Source organism: Miniopterus natalensis, chromosome 6 (genome assembly GCF_054644295.1).
Source record: "Miniopterus natalensis isolate mMinNat1 chromosome 6, mMinNat1.hap1, whole genome shotgun sequence".
Lineage (NCBI taxonomy): Eukaryota > Metazoa > Chordata > Mammalia > Chiroptera > Miniopteridae > Miniopterus > Miniopterus natalensis.
Window position 1 is genome coordinate 85,000,651 of NC_142086.1, and position 20,347 is coordinate 85,020,997.

At 48.4% G+C, this 20,347-nt stretch overlaps 1 protein-coding gene across 9 annotated transcripts in view; it reads right to left on the bottom strand.

Moving 5' to 3' along the window:
• The window catches only part of ERG (ETS transcription factor ERG), a 207,221-nt gene that overhangs the window by 130,514 nt on the left and 56,360 nt on the right, over positions 1 to 20,347 (bottom strand). For all 9 annotated transcript variants that reach the window (XM_087818419.1, XM_087818420.1, XM_016220793.2 and 6 more), the window contains 2 exons: positions 17,013 to 17,114; positions 7,881 to 7,968 (listed from right to left, as the gene is read on the bottom strand). In XM_087818419.1, the coding sequence (XP_087674545.1) occupies positions 7,881 to 7,919 (39 nt within the window). In that variant the 5' untranslated portion in view covers positions 7,920 to 7,968; positions 17,013 to 17,114. The remainder of the gene's footprint in view (positions 1 to 7,880; positions 7,969 to 17,012; positions 17,115 to 20,347) is intronic.

The window sequence follows — 20,347 nt, forward strand, 5'->3', positions numbered from 1 at the left end:
TCTACCACCCGGGTGCGGGATGCTGATGATGGCAGAGGCTGAGGGTGTGTGAGAACAGCGGGCACATGGGAGCTGCGTCCTTTCCTGCTCGGTTTTGCTGTGAACCTAAAACTGCTCTAAAAAAATATGTCAAATATATACAACATAAAAGTGAGGACACGGCGCCTTTGAGGACGCTTTCTCGCTGCCGACTGGCTGTGTGATTACAATCGTACCTACGAAGGAAGAGCGAAATGAATAGAGAGCAGGTGGAGAGTGAAGGGGGCATCTGTCCCACAGTAAAGTCCCTGGGTCCCTCTCACTTCATCATGACCCCTGCTTATTTGATTCAATCAACACGACATGTTAAGCATCTGCTAGGCACAGGTACAATGACAGAAACGGAAATGATCGTGTGGTCACGCTGAGTAATGTCGAGCCCAGGAAGCGGAGCAAACAGGACAGAGAGAGTCATTCTATGGCGAACAACCCTCCTCTACCCAATGGCAAGGAGCCGAATGTCAACATGGGGAGGAGCGAAGACTCTAGCAAGAGGCCGAAGAGCAGCGGCAGGGATTCAGTTCCCGGGGTGAGTGTGGGCAGGAGACGTACAAGCCGGGTCCAACCGGGGCCTCCTCTGGCCGGGCTGTGTGCCATTCTGATGGGTGAGCCTGTGCTCGCTGTCACATATTTCAATTATCCAACCTTTCGGGAGGGGGTGGGCACTAGCAGGAAAAAATAACACTGCCAAGTTACGCTGGGTTCATTCTGCACAGACGGCAGGCCTGCGGATGAAAGCACCTGGACTGGATGCTCTGAGCAATTCTGCATGTCTCCTGTGAACGCTGAAGGACTTTATTGGTGGTTCTCAAGATAAAACATATTTTCTTTTATTTCTATTAACCAAGTTATAGAGTAAAAAACAGAAAAATAGATAAGAATGTGCTAAGTTTAAACACTAAGAAAGATCACAAAGGAAAATATCTATATCTGGGAACAAATAAAAATACTTAGCTTGTGGGGTAATCATAAAAATTAAAAGGCAGAATCAACATCAAAAACAATCTGAATGACAGATATGAAATACCTTGGGGTTAATGCCATTAAAATATAATTTATACAAGTTGTTGAGGAAAGCACTAACCCGCCTAACCCCGGCTGTGAGAGAGCGGCCTGCACCAGCGGTCTGCCCCTCTCCTCCCCTTAGGTGTGAACCCACCGCCGTGTGCCGTCTGTCCGTCCACTCCAAGCACATCACACACCAGGGCTACCAGTGTCATCCCCGCTGCAAAGCTGATGGTCCTCACCCCTGCCGACCGGGCACTCTCTAGTCCCTCCTCTACCCACTGGCCCCTCCCCTCGGCCCCCGGGGGTTCCCCCTCTTCTTCCTGACCTCTGTGTGTGGAGAGGACTCAAGGCTCAAGTTCCCGGCTGCCCGGCCTCGGGGTCTAGGTGATCCCATCTCCTCACCAGCCCCGAACACACGCCTGTGACTCGCGAATGTCAACGACGCAACCAACGTAAACTACACTTCAGCGGGGTGCCGAAGAACTCCAATCGGATCACGTCACCCGTCCTGCTGAAAACCCAGCGGTCCCCGGCTTCCTGACACGCAGAAGATCTAAGTCCTATCCCCGCACATCAGCACCTAACACGCGACCTCAGGATCACCTCTCCAAGCCACATCCTGCAGCCCTACCTCACTCCGTGCCTGCCCCTGACCAGGCCGAGCGAGCGCCTGCCTCACAGCCGCTGCACATGCTGTTCCCTCTCTCTGGACACTCTTCCCCCACATGACCTCACTTCCTCAGGTCTCTGCTTGAATCTCAGCTCCTCCCAGCAACCTTCCCTAACCTCCTGTGTAAAACGGCACCTCTCCCCTCCATTCTCTCTTGATTACCTCTTGCTTGCCTTACTTTTTGTTCTAGAGAATACCAACTAGCATTAATATATGAATATACATACACATATGTCATAATGCTGATTATATATATATGTGCGTGTATATATATATATATATATATATACACACACACATACACATGTTTGAACATATCCTATCACAGCCCCTAGAATGTAAGTTTCATGTAAGCAGGGATCTTACCTGTTTGGTTCATGCTATCCCCCAACAACGTTAGTGATTTCATTGAAATGAGCAGAAGTTACAAAAGAAGTAATAAAACCCGCTGGTCAGGGTAGGAGGAGCACAGGTTTCCAAATGAAGTAACATCCATAATACTGCACTTTCTACCCTTCAAATCAGCAGCGGTTAAAATCGCAATAGAATGTGATAAAATGACACTTTCATAGACTTCTTGGAAAAGCACAGGGGGGCACCACTGGGTGGGGCGACACCGGAATCAAAAGCCCCTTTGAAAGGCCCATGCTCCTTGCACTGATCAAGGCCTCTGATCCGAGGCGCTGAAGAACCCCGGCTCTCGGGAGGCCTCCCGTGGCAGGGACAAGAAACACGCGAGGACAGGGGTGCAGACAGCAGCCGCCGGAGAAGAGCGACCGCGTAACAGGGCCCGAGGGAGGCCGGGTACCCCGCACTCGTACCCAGGGAAAGGGTGCTGTGAACAGACGGAAGGGAAGGAAGGAGAGACAGAAGGGGGTTAAAGATACGCCCTAAGCGCTACACGTGAATCACAGGGAGAGGCGGCCATCAGGAGAAAAGGGGAAGGAATTAACAAAACGTTTTCCATGACGGTGATGATGATGATGACAGCCAAACGTTACTCACTGGGCGCTGCCCTAAGGCCTTCCCGTGAGCCCTCACCTGATCGCCCCACAACCCTCGGAGGCAGACAACTGCGGCTCAGAGGGGCTCAGCGACTTGCCCAAGATCAGCTGGCAAATGCTGTGCCCGGGGCGGCAAAGCCGAGCCTGGCGCCCAGGCTGCCCGCCCCACGGGAGAGGTGCTAAGAGGTGCAGCTCTGCAGGACGCACAGCCCTGGGCTCCCTGGGACCTGGGGGAATGGCGTGAGCCCTGGACTAAATGCACCGGCGCATGTGCCGATGCTCTGACGGCTCAGGGCGTCACACAAACGGGTACGCTCCCCTGGCCGCTTGCTGAGGTGAAGGCACTGTCCCCACATCCAGGTGAGATGTCTAACAGGCACCTAGCAGCAGGAGGCCGCGGAGTCCCCCGAACCAAAGGGTAACGGAGGCCGTGGGGGTTGGGGATCAGAGGTAAGCAAGGTGCAAACCGGAAAGCAGAAGGTGGAATGAAACCACGGAGAACGCGCGAGGCTCGCGCCACCCGTTAGTAAGAACGGGCAGGAGCCTGGGTTTCTCATCAGAAAGCACACATTGAGCGTCCTGAACTCACTGTACCCCGAGCTGGCCTCCAACTCACGCCTCCCCCACGTCGGCGGTCCCACCTCGGAGTCCCGCGACAGGGTGGCGCTGCTCAACCCCCCGCCGCACAAAGGGCGGTGTGGGCGCAGCAGCCGGCAGCCTCGCTCACGTCCCCACCGCACGCGACTGCGGGGCCGACCTGAAAAGCTCCTGGATTTCCCAAGGAGGCAACGAGTGGCACCTCTTCTGGACTCTATCACACCCAATCACAGGGCCCAAAAGCATGCTGCCATTTGAAGGCCAAGTCCGAACAATGTTCTCCAAACCCTTACAGGCGTGACTGGGACATCCAGAGCAGCCATACAGAACAACGCAGCCTCCCGCGTGGACAGAAAAGAAATCAGCTGCTTTGAGAAACACCTACCTATTATCTCAGGCCAGCTTAATAAATGATAATTATTCATTGCCCTGGGCGGTGTGGCTCAGATGGTCGGGCATTGTCCCGCACACCGAGAGGTCGCTGGTTCGGTTCCTGGTCAGGGCACAGACCTGGGTTATGGGCTCAATCCCTGGTAAGGGGTGTGCAGGGGGCGGACGATTGATGTTTTGCTCTCACATCGATATTTCTCTCCCTCTCCCTTTCCCTTCCTCTCTCTCTAAAAAAATCAATAAAAAATCTTTTAAAAAATTATTATTATTCATCATCTAAGCAAGAGCCACAGAAACACCTCACGCACTTGTTATAAATGCAGTTCCCTGGCCAAACTTACTGAAGCAGCAGCTTTGGGGGAAACCCAAGACTCCGCATCTTGAGCAGCTCTGCAGGCTGTTTGTGAACCACCTCTGGAGGAAAGGCCCAGAGGGTTTCTAGGTCAACCACACATGACTTATAACCTCTCTGCTGGGAAGTGACTTGACTCTCCTCCGACCCCAGCCTACACCTGGTAAAACTGGTGCCTCCCTGAGTCGCTGAATCTTAACAAGGAGTCACCAGTGTGGGGGACCGTGCAGCAGGCCAGGGAAGCAGGCCATTAAACCTTGCTGCAGGCACCCTGAGCACAGCCCCGAGGGACACGGGAAACCATCGAGGACAGACAGAAAGTAGAGCCCAGCTCCAGCAAACCCCACGGAACAGAACGTATGTGTAGGCAGGGCCGGCAGACGTTAGAATTCTGTCTCCACTGTTTTGCAGTATGTTTTCATATTTTTAGACAATGTTAGTTTTCTGATTATAAAAATTATACGCACTCATCGCAGAAATGTTAGCAAATTTGCTCTTCTCTGTTTAATTAAGTGCCACCACCCTGCAGAGAAGCGAGCACGCAGCTAGGAACAGCCACAGAGTCGCCAGGCTTGTCGGGGTGTGCAAACCCCGCTGGAATCTGATCAAAGCTGATTTATTATGAAAAATTAGGCAGCGTATCAAAGGCTTACATCATCTTCACATCACATAGACTTTGGGGGGAAAACTGTGGTCTCTCCTCTCTGCTGAGTGTATCCTCAAAGGATAAGCCTTCTAACTTCCTGTGGAGCAGAGTGACTCTAAATCAGATTTGCAAGTACGTGTGAAATGCTTGCTACTCAGTGGGTCTTTGGTCAGCCAGATAGGGCCTAGGGGGTGAGACAGAGCTTTCTCCAAGGCACTGGGCTCAGTCAGATGGGCCAGGAGAACTGGCCTAATCCCTCACTCAGACACAGGCCGGGCACCTTCCCTGGGAGCTTGTGTCTGCATCTGCTTTTAGTCCTGCTCATCGGCTGGATTCTCAGGCTTCCTGGTGACCTTGCACTTAATGCACGCTACTTCCTAAAACTCTTTCAAACTCTCCCTTCTACGAAACACAAACAGTATTTAAGTTTAACATCTTTTATAGTCAGAAATGCTTAGGGTTACTTCCAGAGCTGCAGCTACAGAATCACGTGGGAGAGAAGTTCAGCGGTTTACTTCTTGGTAAGTACTGACCCTGTAGCTATCCAGTTCTTTCCAGAATATTCCCCCTTCTTCCTTCCTCCCTTCTACTGCTATTACCTAAGAGTATGCTAATGACACATATTAATAATATAACCATATATTATGCAATTGCTATAATATGTAATATTTATTCTGGCAGAAAAGAACTATGGTAAATGATGCGGAATAAATTTCTTTAATGCACAATGTTTCTTTCCCCCCGGGTCAGCCTAGGGAAGGACACGTGATCTGCGAGGCTGTCTCCCCGCACACCTGCACTGTTAGGTCACTTCTGTGCAGAACTGAAGTCCTTTCAGTAGAAATGAGCCAAAGACAAAGTCATCCAGTATTTACATTAACACATCAAGTGGAGCCATTCATGCGCCATTTATAAGGTTTCCCCTCCCAGAAATAGAAGCTGCCTCCTCAACCCAGGACCAGACACCTCTCAGCACACAAAAGTCTGCTGAATAGATTCCCCAAATCTGGGATTTTAAGGAAATACAGAAAGGCAATCTATTTTCCTAACTGTGTGGTCAAGGACATCAATTTCATATACCAAAAAAAAAGGTTCAGGAATAATTAAATTCCAATAGGCAGAATTTGGTAGATTTACAAAGAAAACAAACATCTTTAATATAATTCTCTCTACCTCAGAGCCAACATCAAGTATGAGTAACTGCAGCTCTCTTTTGCCAGCTCATCTTCAAAACACACATAAGCAAACCTGAGTTGAAATTTAGTTTTTAAAAAACTCTCAGGGTTAACCACTTTTCAAAATTATCCTTCACTTACATTTACGCTAACCAATATGACGATGGTGTGATAAATCAGAACTGAAAACACAGCTCATTCCTGAGATCAAATCCAGGACAGTTCCCATAAACACATTTCCAGAGATCATGATTCTCAGATTCGTCTAAGACTGTTTGCACTTCATGAATTCACTTCTTAAAATCTGCAACAGTTTTTTACTGACTTCATCTTTTCCTTCTGGTGGGTCAGCAACAAAATGCCAACCAACATGGATTCTGGTTGTTGACCCGCCTCCTCTGAACTGCAGAAGATGCTTCTACCACTTTCCCCAGGAGCTTTAGTTTGCATCTTGCAGATTCATGATCAACAGAGTGTAAAAAAAAAAAAAAAAAGTCTTTCCTGCCCCCAGTCTGTGGGCACACTTACCAGATATGTCCTAGATATTTCTGAAGAAAACTAACATCCACAAGAGATTTCCCCACTTGTACCATGGCCCAATAAAATGTCACAGAAATCCCCAAGAAGGAGCTGCTCCTCTCTACCGCTGCATAAAATTCAGAATCCTCAACACTCACAAGACATCCCCTATTTCTGAAATTTCATGAGCACCCACAAGCTCAAAGAATGAACTGAAGCTCATATTACTTCCAATTCCATTTCAGGAAATCAAATGTGTTTGGGTATAAGTTACACATGGTCCGGGTCCCTAACACTCCCAAGTATATTGCTTTTAAAGTGTGTGTGTGTGTGTGTGTGTGTGTGTGTGTGAGAGAGAGAGAGAGAGAGAGAGAGAGAAAGAGAGAGAGAGAGAGAGAGATTTTGGAGGGCATTTATATGTCAGTCCAAAAAAAAGTAAATTTTTCAATACCACAAACTTCCCTTTCAATGATAAGCCACTTTCCATTTCTTGGTAAATGTTTTAGGCAAAGAATATAAATGTGTAAAACTTACTAGGCCACTGAGGGCGAATGAATTACATGGAGAACACAAAGAGCTGGCAGTGTCGTGAACGGTCTGAGCCAGTGTAGACGGCTGAGCTAAACAGTACAGGTGTGGACGGCCAATCTGGATAACGCAGCTCCGGCCCCAGTTTTTTCTGTAACAGTTATTTGGGTCAAGTCTATTAAAAACCATCACTTCATTTCCTCCCTGCGGCTACACCTGCGTGGACGTGTGGGGCTGAAGGAACTGGGGCGCCTTCCTCCCCGGACTTGCCTTGGCAGGAGCCTCCCTCCCTCACCCTCTCACCTCCAGGGCGCGGGAGGTGCTGTCGGGGGCAGCTGGGGGTGATGTCATGTCATGTCATGTCATGTCATGTGATGTCATGTCATGTCATGTCATGTGCTGCGCTGCGCTGCGCTGCGCTGCTGAAGGGCCAGCGTGCCCAGATGGAACAGTGTCTGAGCGCCGCAGACCCCCCGCTCGCCGTCCGGTCCCTTCCTGGGCGACCCCGGCAGCGTAAAGGAGGCGGAATTAAACAGAAGTCAGAGGATTTGGATGCGCTTCCTCCGCTAACTCAGAGCTCAGCGATGTCCTCTGCAAAGGGCCAGCAGTAAATATTTTCAGCTTTGCGGCCACGGGTCCGTCGCTGCTGCTCCGCCCAGCCATTCCCGCGCCCCGACGGCATGTGCGCGGGCGGCCACGGCTGTGTCCCAGGAAAACTGTCGTTACAGGCAGTGAAACGTACATTTCGTATCATTTACATGCGTTATGAAACAGGCTTCTCGATTTTTTTCAACCATTTCACAATGTGAAAACCATTTTCTTAGCTCACGGGCCATATAAGACCGGTGGTGGGCGCGGTGGGCAGACCCCCGCACTGACTGATGTGCGGGCAAGCATCCGTGCAGGTCCAGCTGGGGGGGGAGCCCGCAGCTTCCTGGGCGAGGGGACCTACCTTGATATGAGCTGCTGGGTCTGGGACAGTCTGAATCATGTCCTTCAGGAGGCCAGCTCACTCACCGTCCACGGAGAAGCGGAGACAGCTGGGAGACAAAAAGGGACAGTGAGAACCGGAATGACAACCGTGCATCTGTGTTTTCTTTTCCCGAAGGAGTGAATACAATAAAGCCATGGTAAAACAAATTTCAAAATTTCAAAATAAATCACAGCTTTGCAGGAAGCATGTTTGCCCAAAAGTGTCCTTTAGGTCTGTGCAGTTCATGAAGTGACTAGAGAACTCACTTCCCTTCTTTCCAGAACATCACTTAATTTTATCCCAATAAAGCCCCACTGTGACATGCCCCCCCAAACCCACGTCACATGTCATTCATATGGGTCATTTTACATGGGCCGCATCTACGAATGATCATTAATTAAAGAAGTAGTTAGACACATATACAAAAAAGAGACACATTCTCTTCTATGGAGAACACTGGACTTTGGAAGTTCCCACCAAAACCAATGCCATCCACACATCTTGTTAGGCTTCAGCCTTAAGCTCTCCATAAAAGGCACGGCTGCCCTTCACGGAGTGGGGCACTTTTCATTTAATCCTGACAGTGACTGAGAGTTGGAATTCCCACAGTCAGGGCCATGGAGACCCAGGGAGGTCACAGATCTGTCCAGGTTCACCTGGTTAGTCAGCAACGGAGCCAGGATTCAAGTCAGGGTGGTCTGGTTCCAAGGCTCATGAGAAATTCGTTTGACATAATAGATTTTGTCCTGTATTTTGAAAACACTGTAATTCACTTTAAAATTCAATTTAAATGGAATTCAACTTAAAGGTGTCCACACTGTAGGGTTACATACTTCATCCAACATTTTCCTTTTTTCAGATTATAAACTAGTGCATTCTGGTTATTGTCTGTTGGCCCTGCCCCATTCCCAAAGCCCACGTCCACCCTTCTCTGCCCTGGCCCACGACACTCCCCACCCCCGTGAGACCAACCCCTACAGACTTCCCCAGCAGGGCACCCTTGCCTTCTGGCTGCCCCCATCAATGTGACACTACCTGGAGGTCAGGGGGGAGGACAGAAGGGGTATTTCCTCCCCTTCCCGCCACCAACCCTAGGGACCTTCCGTATTTGACCATGGTTCTGGCCACAGCTGGATTCTATGGTGGCCTCTCCCATTCTCGGGCCCTCCCACAGGGCTGCAGGCCCCAGTAACCGTTCCCACCCAGCCTTTGGCTCTCTGGAGCTCTTAGCCGTCAGCTGACACTGAAAATACCTTTTCTAATTTATACCTTTAGGTGCCATCACTTTTTTTTAGTCGACTGTCATTTTTTTCTTCTCATAAATCTGGCCCGTGACTAAGTAGTAGTTAACCCCAAATAAAAACGAACAGCCTGATTCCAGGACTATGGACACAGCTGCCTTTGAAGGCTGCTGTTGGACACGTTATTCTAGGGACATGACCAAGATTCATGGGAGCCCCAGCCACGTCTGTATTGCGCCCTTTCTGACCCTTTCTGGTGCACACCATCCACCTCGAGCATAGACAGGCTGCTCACAGGAGCCCTCGCCTCCAGGTCTGTATGCTCGGGGTCTGTCCTCCACAAGGGCTCCAGGGAGTCCTGCCAAGGTCATGGCAGACTTGACGCCATAGGCATTATTTCTTATTACAGACAATTTTCTGGATCTTGGAATGCATGCAATTTTTGCCTTACATCTAAAGCAAGTCCTTTTGGGGGATAACATTTGCTTTAAAAATGCAAAAGGAGTGGAGCACTGTCTTGAAACTGCATTGGGCAGCTGCTTGGTGCACCCATGACAGAGAGGCTAAGAGAGGAGGGGCCTGGCCAGAGGAGTGTTGGCACAGGAATTCTCTGACTCCCCAGGATGACCTGTTCTAGAGAGGAGCAGGCACCCCAGGAAAACACCCTCTGCTCCTGGGGTCATTCAGCCCAGCAGAGGCCCATCCATAGGCCCTCCTCCCAACAGGAAGGCTCTCGGCTGCACCCCTCATGCTCAGGAACATTTCGGCATCTCTGGGATAGCTCACCCCTCACCACCGCTCCCTCCCCACACACATGCTGCTGCTCATACCGCAGGCTGAGTGTGTCCCCACCCGCAATTCCGGGCTGATTTACAACCGCCTTTGATCCAGAGAACACAGCCGAAGGGATGTTCCGGGGGTTTCTGAGCCCAGGCCTCAAAAGAACCAGAGACTTCCCCTTCCTGCCTCCAGGAACCCAGTCCCCACGCCCTGGGCGGAACAGCAATGCGGCCATGGCCCAAGGTGGGTGCCCAGCTGACAACCAGCACCACGTGCAAGGCCTGCGAGGGATCAACCTGGACGCCAGAACAGTCATCTCTCTCTCAGGTGACCACAGCCCCTGTGGACATCAGGAAGGAAGAACTGTCCAGTTGAGTCCTGTGGGCCCACGTAACCATGAGGGATAACACACTGGTTGGTGTTTTAAGCTACTAGGATGGGACAGTTCAGGACACCTGTAGATCACTGCAACCTGCACGAGTTTCAGACAGAGAAGATAAAAGACGAAATGCCTGTTTGACTGGCACACTAGGGGGGATCACAATGAAGGCCCGGTTTCCCCCTCCCCCCTGCGCCCACACCTTCTGCCACGTGACTGTGGCTCCCCTCACCACAGAGAAAGAATCAGTTTGCCAAACCCGTTTTGGGGGATGTCCATGTGACCTGCTTCACCCAAAAGAACGCAGCCAAAAGACAGTGAGCCTGTTCCTAGCCCAGGTGTCCAGAGGCATGAAGTGTTTCCACTGCAGCTCCCACCGCCACGGGAGCGCGCCCGGGCCAGCAGGCTGGACGCCGACAGGCACGTGGAGCCAAGCAGAGTCCTCCCCGCTCCCCAGACAACACCATTCTAGATCATCTAAGCAAACCCCAGGCATGGGAGGGAAACAGCAAAACCGAAACTGCCCAGCAGAGGCCAGCCTGCACGGCCAAGCCACAGGCTCGTAAGTGAAATAAATGCTTCTTGTTTTAGAGATTTGGGGGCAGTTTGTTACACAGCACTTTGTGACAACAAATTATTAATATACGCAATAGGCCTTGAACAACCAGGTTATCTACATCCCCCATAAAACTTTCCACCTAGAGAGACCAAAGGAAACTCAAACAGGAATTTGAAAGGAAACTAACTTCATCCCAACTCACAAACATACCATTTCCATCCAGCTATGGGGCGAGGCCTCACACCCTGGCCCCAGACTCAAAATGAGTTGGTAAACTGAACTGTAACCAAGAAACGTCTACGATAGGGCGCTGCAAGTGTTCAGGAGCCCTCGCCAGGAGCAGCTGGTTCAGACTTCCCATGGAGGGCCCAGCCAGCCCCTGGGGATTCCGAGTATAATGAAGTGGAATTAGCATCCTGGAGGTCCAAGAGCAAAGAAACATCATGGGGGGGTTACAGCGGCCGTTCAGTCTATAACCAACCAAGACACAGACTTCATGGACAACCACTTATGTCTCCAGTCCTTTAGGGGGAAGTCTTGGATACTTTCAACGCATCAAAGATGGGTGGCTGGGAAGGGAACAGATTGGTGAATAGGTCACACAGATGCACCACAGTCCACCCCTCAAGCAATGGAGATGGAGAAACAACTCATGCAGACACGCGAGATCAGTCCCTCGAGCAGGCAGCCGGCGGCAGTGCCCGAAGAGGGACGTGTGACAGGTAAAGGAGGGAGGGCGCTGGCTCACAGAGACAACCAACAAGGGGCAACGAAGGAGGCTGGAGGAACATGAGGCATGTGGATTGGCGGGAAGGCAGGGGAGCAGGGAACAAAGATCCCCCCAGCTCCCCACATCCGGGAGCTGGGCCGTGATCCTAACCCACTGCCGCCGCCACCAGGTCACCAATCACAGGAATTTATTAACCATTCAGTGTGAGTGGCGCTGCCACCCACCAAACCAGGTCAGCAAATGCAATGCCCCTAAAGGCCGGGGGGATGAACTTTCTCCCATCCTTCCCAGGCCTCACCCTCGCAAATCTCCTTGGCTGTTTCCGCAGCCATGTGGGTCCTGCTCTTTTAGGCCATTCGGGAGGTATTTCATGGATTTTTTAAAGAGCACTTCTAATTTACTTTTGTGTCTCTAATGATCATGTCTGAAATATTTAGTATTTGATGAGTGATGCGATGGTTTGGCATCACCGTGGGAGCCTTTTTATTTCCTATTTTACCTGCCTTTGAACCCTTGCAGAACGTGCATCTGTGTTGTCTAAAATCTTCTCTTTAATATCTGTTTCTGATGATCAATTCACTTGGTAATGTGCATGTTCCTGATTTAGTGTTTCATGATCCAGCATTATTTCATTATTGGGTATCTTGGAAAACAAAATGCACTGACATTCAACAGGATTTTGCTTGTCTCTCCTTCATTCTTGCTTTTAAGATGCCAATGGCTTACTAAGGAGACATGAATTTGATGTGGGTTACTTCAGCTGTAACTGCCTAAAGTGTAGACGGGCACACAGTGCCAAAAAGAAAAGAAGTCCTTTGAAATTAGGGAGGCCGTCCCGCAAAAGAGTGAAGAGAAGATCGAAATATTTGGAGGGCTAGGGCAAGAATAAGAATGGAATTGAAATAAATTGTCTGCCCTGCAGGCAAGGGACCCCCTTACAGTCATGTGGACACCCCAGTCCACGTGGCCATGCTCCGTCCAACAGCTGCCCTGCCGGCCACCCTTCAGGTCTAGGGAAACGCACAGAGCATCTTCTCAAGGAGACGGGCTTCAGGAACAAGGCCTGTGCAGGCCCCAAAGATGCTCAGGCCAGTCTGGGCAGGGGCTCCGGGCTCCAGGCACCCAGGTGTGGGGTAGGGTGGGGGCAGGGCTCTGGTGGAGGGGGTGCAGGAACTGACAGAGGTGCCAAGCCAGATGAAGGATGGAAGCCAGGGAAAGGCCACTTTACAATCTGTAAAATGGGCTCTTACTGTGGTATAATACAAAAGATAGTTGGTTCATGTCCCCAGTTCCTGGCACAGAGCTCTTAAAACCTTCGGAGGTTTCTGCTAAGCGTGATAGGAGCATCTTTTGTTCTAATGAAGTAGCACTTGGAAGACACAAGACTGCTTTGGGGTGGCCTCAGGAAGCCCAAGCCTTCGTTGGAAGCTGGGAATTTCAGGCCCACCCCCCCGTCCTCTGCAGAGGGGAGCAGAGCTAGAGACTGAGTTCATAATTGATGGCGCCTATGTGAGGAAACCCTCATCAAAACCCATAACCGCCAGGATTCCCACAGCTTCCAGGTGGGCGAACACATCCATGTGCCAAGGGGGTGGTGCCCCCAAACCACCGGGACAGAAGCCTCAGGACCCTCGGGACCTCGCCCTGTAAACCTCTTCATCTGCCTGTTCCCTTGTGCCCTTTACAATAAACTATAGTAGTAAGTATAGCACTGTCCTGAGTTCCGTGAGTTCTTCTAACAAATTAGTGGATTGTGGAAGCTGGGTGGGTTGTGGGAACCCCCAAGTCTGTCTGTAGTCAAGTCGGACAGAAGTGTGGGTCACCTGAGGACCTGATACTTTAAACTGGTGTCTGAGGAGAGGGTCATAGTCTTGTGGGACTGAGCACTCAACCTGTGAGGTCTGTCGCTCTCGCCAGGTAGAGTCAGAACTGAATTAAATAGTCGGATACGGGCATCCCCCACTTTTCAAAACTTCGTGGCACGCCACTTTATTTTAACACAAGACCTACATTGGTACCTGCTTTCACTAACCAAAAGAAACCTAAAGAGGAGTTTCACTTTTCTGGAAAAAAAGGCAAAAACGAGAATAGTGTCAGCATTTGCCACGCAGGCAGTCATTACAGAAGCAGCTCACCCTGAGCAGCGAGAGGGGCCCGCCAAGCTCCCCGGGGCCACACGCAGCCTCACATCCAGCTGCGGGAGCTCTGAGCTGCGTCTGTGAACATCTGGGCTTTATCTCCACTTATTTTGTGCACCATTAGCCAGATGTGTCCCTAAGGTATCAGAAAGCCGAAGAGAGCTCGTAAGGGGTTAGTTACCCTTAACATAGAACTGTACGTAATTAAGTATTTCGATCCTGGAGAATGACATAAAGACACTGTGCCTGAGTTGAATTTTGGGCCTGGCAACTCTCAAAATTTTTTCCAAAGAAATTTAATTGCGATTGCTTCTTTGCTTTGTGACATTTTGGCTTATGAAAGATTTCATAGGAACGCTATCGTTTCAGATAGCAGGGGAAACCTGTACTCAGTTGGTGTTGGAGAGTCAGCAAATTGGTTGATGGTGTTGGAAAAGACACCACATATCTGATGTCAGGGAGGGGAAAAAAACCCTCAATTACCTATCTCCAAATTAATGCTCAGTGGTTCACGCAGGTGTGAATGCAAGACTTGGCCAGCACCCATCCCAACTGGCTAGAACCAGAGGTGAACCACTGTGAGGATTACGTTGAATTATGCCTAAGAAACCTTCCCAGTGCCAGGCACACAACAAGCAAACATCTTCATACTGTATCAAATGCAACTTTGATAAAAATAATTCTCAATAAATAAATTGCTAATTTTTATAAGGGCCCTTTGTCAATTGACTAAAAACATCCTCAGTTTTAAAGCTGAATTTTTAATTTAAAGCTAAACAGTCATTAAGTAAAAACATGTTAGGCAAAGTGGCTATAAGCAAACTCATTCTAATGACTCCATTCATGAACGCGCCGGATGTTAGCACACTTGTTCTGGATGCGCGGGTGTGAGGCGTGTCAGCCTGATCCGCTAATTCTACCATGAGAACCGTGTAGGTCTGAGTCCTGAGCACCCTTCCTGGGGCAGTGGTCTCCTACATGAAGTGGGAGGATGGGAGAGACACCCCCCTGGGGCCCATGACTTAGGGAGGCACCCCTCTCCAGGTTCCTGCAAGTGCAGGGCCGGCACCTGAGAGGGAGCAGCTCCTTAAATTTTACGCCTCGCCTGGCTCACCCTAGTCCCAGCCCCGCTGCCTTCAACCAGAAGTAAGCAAGAGAGACCGGAGAGAGGTGGAAGTAGGAGAACCCAAATGTACCTCTGAACTGAACTAAAAATAAGAAATTGAACTTCTTCAGTAGGATATGGCTTATCTTTCCACAGGACTACAACTCCCACTCTCAGTGGGTTGATCTACATCGATCCCCTGACCCCTCATATGCCGGAGTCCAAATCCCCAGTAGCTCAGAATGTGACCTTATGTGGAGATGGGGTCAGTACAGAGGTAATGGAGTTAAGTGAGGCCATTAGGATGGGCCCTAATGCAATATGGCCGGTGTCCTTATGTATTTATTTATTTATTTTAAAAAGGGAAATGCGGACACAGAGACCTGTGCAGAGGAAGACAGATGGTGTGAAGCCACAGGGAGAAGATGGAGCCACAAGCCGAGGAGAGGGGCCCGGAGCAGTTTCCCTCTTGGCCTCAGAATATGCCTCTTTAGAATACTGATTTTACTTTAAGCTGGTTATTTTTTAAAAATATTTTTTTGTTGATTTCAGAGAGAGGAAGGGAGAGGGAGAGAGAGAGATAGAAACATCAGTCATGAGAGTCCTGCACGCCCCCCACCGGGGATCGAGCCCACAACCCGAGCACATGCCCTGACTGGGAATCAAACCCCGATCGCCTGGATCCTAGGTCGATGCTCAACCGCTGAGCCACGCCTGTCCAGGCAAAGCTGGTTATTTTTAAGAACTAAAAGACTCATGAAGAACCTCTGATTTCCTGATTACCTACCTAAAGAAATTCAGAGAGAAAAAATAAAACCGGCTTAAAGAAAGGGGACATCACCTTAGCATCCTGGGACAACCTGCAAAGTCTGCTAGTTAGACACCCTTCTGTGTCCCATTATTCCTGGGTGGCTCCAGCAAGACTTGGTTTACCAAATGTTTGTCCTGTCTCGTCTACCTGTGAAGAGCCTGCCTTGCCTTTGAAGTCCAAACCACGGCTGGCTTTCTCCTTAACTCAAATGGCACCTGAGCCTCAACTGCTCAGATTGTCCTCGGGTCCTACGTTTTTATGGAACACCTGTGTGTACGTATGTAATAAATTTGGTTATTTTTCCCTGTTAATCTGTTTCATGTCACTTTATCAGCCCAGCCAGAAAACCTAAGAGGGAAAAGAGGGGAAGTTTTTCCCTCTCCTTGATCTCAGATATCTATTCTCTAAAACCCGGGCAGTGGTCTCCTAGAATAAATGTTGTCTAACACCCCTCCCCCACCAAAGTCTGTGGGTCTTTGTTACAGCAGCCCTGGCAAACTAATACACCTTTATCAAGGGACTTGCTGTAATACTTTAACTCATGAAGATTAGCGGCCCCGATGGGGACATGGCCTCAGGAACCACATCCAATTTACCCAACCGCACTATTTCTTCCTGGACACCCACTCTGTTCAAGGGACATCCCAGGCACCACGTAATGTTGTCCCATATACTAATTGCTCCTGGCTTAATTTTGGCAAAGCAGAAACTCTTTTAAGCTCTGTGGCCTAAATGAGTATTACATGGGTCCCACCATAACCCCTTCCGCCCACTGAAATGCTTTTCTGAGGGCAGTCTCAGCCCTGATGGGCTAAGGCTTGGGCATGTTTTGTGTATAAAATGCTAAAATCTTCCACCCTTTTTTTTTTTTTTTTTGCATAGTTAATGAATGCAGAGACGTGTGCATGCCTCTTGAAATGAGGTTTCAATTGAATGCAAGTAAAATGACTAGAAAATAACTTCAAACCAAATTTAGTAATAGGGCCAAAATTACTAGTATCATAAAAGCCCAGGTCTGTAGATACCGCCCATGGCCTTCCGGTTCTTCTGGAAGGAGTGGAAGAGAGTAGAAGATGGCGGGGAAAGAAGGAGCTGTGCTGACCACAATAATCACGAAGCAGGGATTTACAAAACTCTCCGTGCTGGGGCGGGGGCGGGGGGGGCGCTGGGTGAGGGGCATCACACCTGGGGGGGAGAATGCATGGAACCAGCACAAGCCTTCCAAGCACGCCAGATGGTCCAAGGAAAGGTCTTTGGAGGTTTGGGACCACAAATATCAAATATTAAAGACACAAAATATTTATATAGTCACATTTTTCTAAAAAATCTTAACTCGGAAAGATAGGATTGTCTGGGTCTTTATTTTACCTCCAATTGCCCTTGGCTCCACCATCTTTTTTCTCTGTGAGTCATTTGTCTTGCTTTTGGTCAACACGGCTTTTCTTGGGTCTTCAAAGATCTTGGAACAACCTAAAAGAGAATGTAAATATATTGAACCTTGGGGTTTTTTCCCAAATATTAATACCAAGGAACAACTAGACATTTAGTGACAAAACCTATTCCTTAAACACTATTTTAGAATGTCCTAAAAGGGAAATGAAGTTAAAATCCTTCCCTTAAAAAGGGGGGCGTGGGTGGTCACATTCCTCGGCAGGAAGCTCAGCATTACGAAGAAAAAATTGGGGCTGAAATAAAGGCCAAGCCTGGACTGGCGTCCTGAAGCACACATATACTTTTGCAAAGAAAATATTTTTAAAATGTTTTCCTTTCCTCGCAGCCCCCAGCTTCAGTAATAATGGTTTTCCCAGATCATTCTTTCAGCGCTGTCTCTGCCCAGAACGAAGAGTAATGGGTTTATTAAACATCCCCGAGCCTGTAATTAGGCAATTGTTTCAGTCCCAGGAAAGCAACAACCCATTTAATCTGTGGATGCTAGGAGGACCCATATTTTTTAAAAGATTAGAACAGTACCCAACTAAAAGAGAGAAAAAAGAAGGAAAATAAATCTTTCCTGGAATAGGCCTGTCGGCACAGCTCTAAAATCCAATCTCTTTTTTTGGAGATATGAGAATTTCTGTGCCTATGCAACTTTCCAAGTAAAATATTCAGTCCCAAAATATTGCACTTAATAGAATCCTCACAACATGACAAATTGCAAATGGCAACCGTTTCAGTTGAAAATATTTTCAAGTTAGAAAATGTCTTAAGTATTGCATCAAAATCAATATTTGCAATGGGCAATATTACAGCTATTTATAAATGGACCCACAGCCAGCTGACCCTCCCACTCCACCTGAAGGCTGTGAGCCCGTGAATAGAGACATTTAATCCAAACTGCCCAACTGTCACAGCAAAGCGTTTATTGTGACATAGAAAATACAAATTCTTGGGAACAAAAACTGGGATACAGAACCATAGATATAGTATGATTCTGATGTAGTTTAAAAAACAGATGAATAAAAGACGAGAGGGAAGGAGGAAAGAGAGGGAGGGGGACCCGAAGGGAGTGCATGAAATCGCCGACAGAAGCCTTCTTCGGGTTTCCAGTGTGAACTATGACAGAGTCTTCTTTTCTTCTGTATAGTTTTGGGTACTTTCCAAATTTTAAAAACCAAGAATACTCATCTTGATAATCAGGAAAAACAAAAAAAAAACTAAGCAATAGCCAAGACACAGAAACAACCTGCCTATCAACAGATGAGTAGATAAATAAAATATGCACACAATGGAATATTATTTAGCCATAAAAAAGCATGAAATCATGCTGTTTGCAATAGCATGGATGGCCCTTGAGGGCATTATGCCAAGTGAATAAGTCAGACAAATATAAATACCATATGATCTCACTTTTGTGTAGAATCTAAAGGTAAAATAAAGTAAAAAACCTTATATATGCAGAGAACAGACTGGTGGTAGCCAGAGGCGGGAGTAGGAAGGTGAGTGAAATGGGTGAAGGGGGTCAAGAGGCACAAATTTCCAGTTGTAAAATAAGTAAGTCATGGTGGTGTAATGCACAGCACGGCGACTACAGTTAACGGTGCTGTATTGCGTATCTGAAAGTTGTTAAGAGAGTAGATATTAAAAAGTTCTCATCACAAGAAAAAAATTCTGTAACTATATGTGGTGATGGATGTTCACTTACTCTTGTGATCTTTAGTAACACCCAAATACCAAAGCATTACACCGTACACCTGGAACCAATACACAGTAGCCCCCCTTATCCGTGGTTTCCCTTCCCAAGGTTTCGGTGAACTGGAGCCCAAAAGTATGAGGTGGTAAACTCCAGAAATAAATAATTCATAAGTTTTAAATCGATTGCCATTCTGAGTATCGTGATGAAATGTCCCGCCACCAGCTCCATCCGGCCCAGGAGGCGACTGGGTCCTCTGTCCAGCTGTGTACAGTCCCCTCCGCTACTCAGATCGGTCATCAGAGAGCGAGAGCATTCACATAACTCCTTTCACAGTACATTGTCATCATTGCTCTGTTTTATTACTAGCTACTGCTGTTAATCGCTTGCTGTGCCTGACTTACAAATTAAACTTTATCACAGGCAGCTATGTAGAGGAAAACACACAGTAAATATAAGCGTCAGTCCTACCCGTGGTTTCAGGCATCTACTTAGCCCAGTGCATAAGGCCTTGGTCTACTATAATGTTAAATGTCAATTATACCTCAATAGAAATAGAAAAAACTAAGTCATAATCATTGTATATCCTGCACATATTTTCAAAGTGTTTTCCTGACAGTGACGTGTGACTTGTAGTGTCCAGCGCTGGCCTCCCGTCTTCGGTGACAGGTGCTCAGCAGGGGAGGGGAGAGGGCAAGTCAGGTCATGCTTTGAGGGGCTGCACAGACCCGTGTAGTGAAGTGCTCCCAAACTTCTCTAAATCCAAAGCCGATACTGATTATCACTTAGTGAAACGCTTTCTATGGACAAGTGGTTCAAATGGTTTTGAGTTTCCATTGCTGCAAAGGGAGTAAGAGCTCCAAAGCCTGGCTAAGCTTTCCCACCCGATGTCGTCCTACAGCGTGTTTTTGTGCCAAACCTCTACTGTGCCAGATGAACAATTTGATATATGATTGCACTGTTGGGCTTCATTTAAAGACAGGAGTAAAGCCCAGAGAAGATTTGATTAAATATGTGCAAAGGGTATTTTAAAATTAGCATTATAGCGTTATTAATATTTCATTTATCCGGAGGGCATTTATCTGACAACGTCAATTATCCATAACACAGCTGAGGAGCCACAAAGGATCCAAAAAGATGTCATGAAGTCCAGGGAGAGCAGCTCTGCCAGTGGCGGCATGCCACCAGCCACCTGAGGTCACAGCTGGCCTGATCAAGCAAGAAAGTCAGAAAATTAGGCAACCCAGAGTCAAGAACCCCCAAAAATACAGCCATCTGAAAACTCTGGTGTGAGAGCAAGCTGCTCAGGCCAGCCCAACAGCCCCTAGTCCCTAAGAAAGCAGAGGTCGAAAAGCCAAGTGACCCATAAGAGGACCCCCAGCCCTGCCAGAGCCGAGGGCTACAAACCACGTCACCTGGGACTCAGTGAGGCTCTGTGTTCTGTGGTGAGAGGCAGAAGAATGACATGATTGTCGGAAAGTTCTCATCGGAAATGGTTAGAGCCAAACACATCTAAGCACCTGATTTAAATAGTTGGGATATGGCAGAAAGGCCCCTGAGCTCAAAGCCCAGA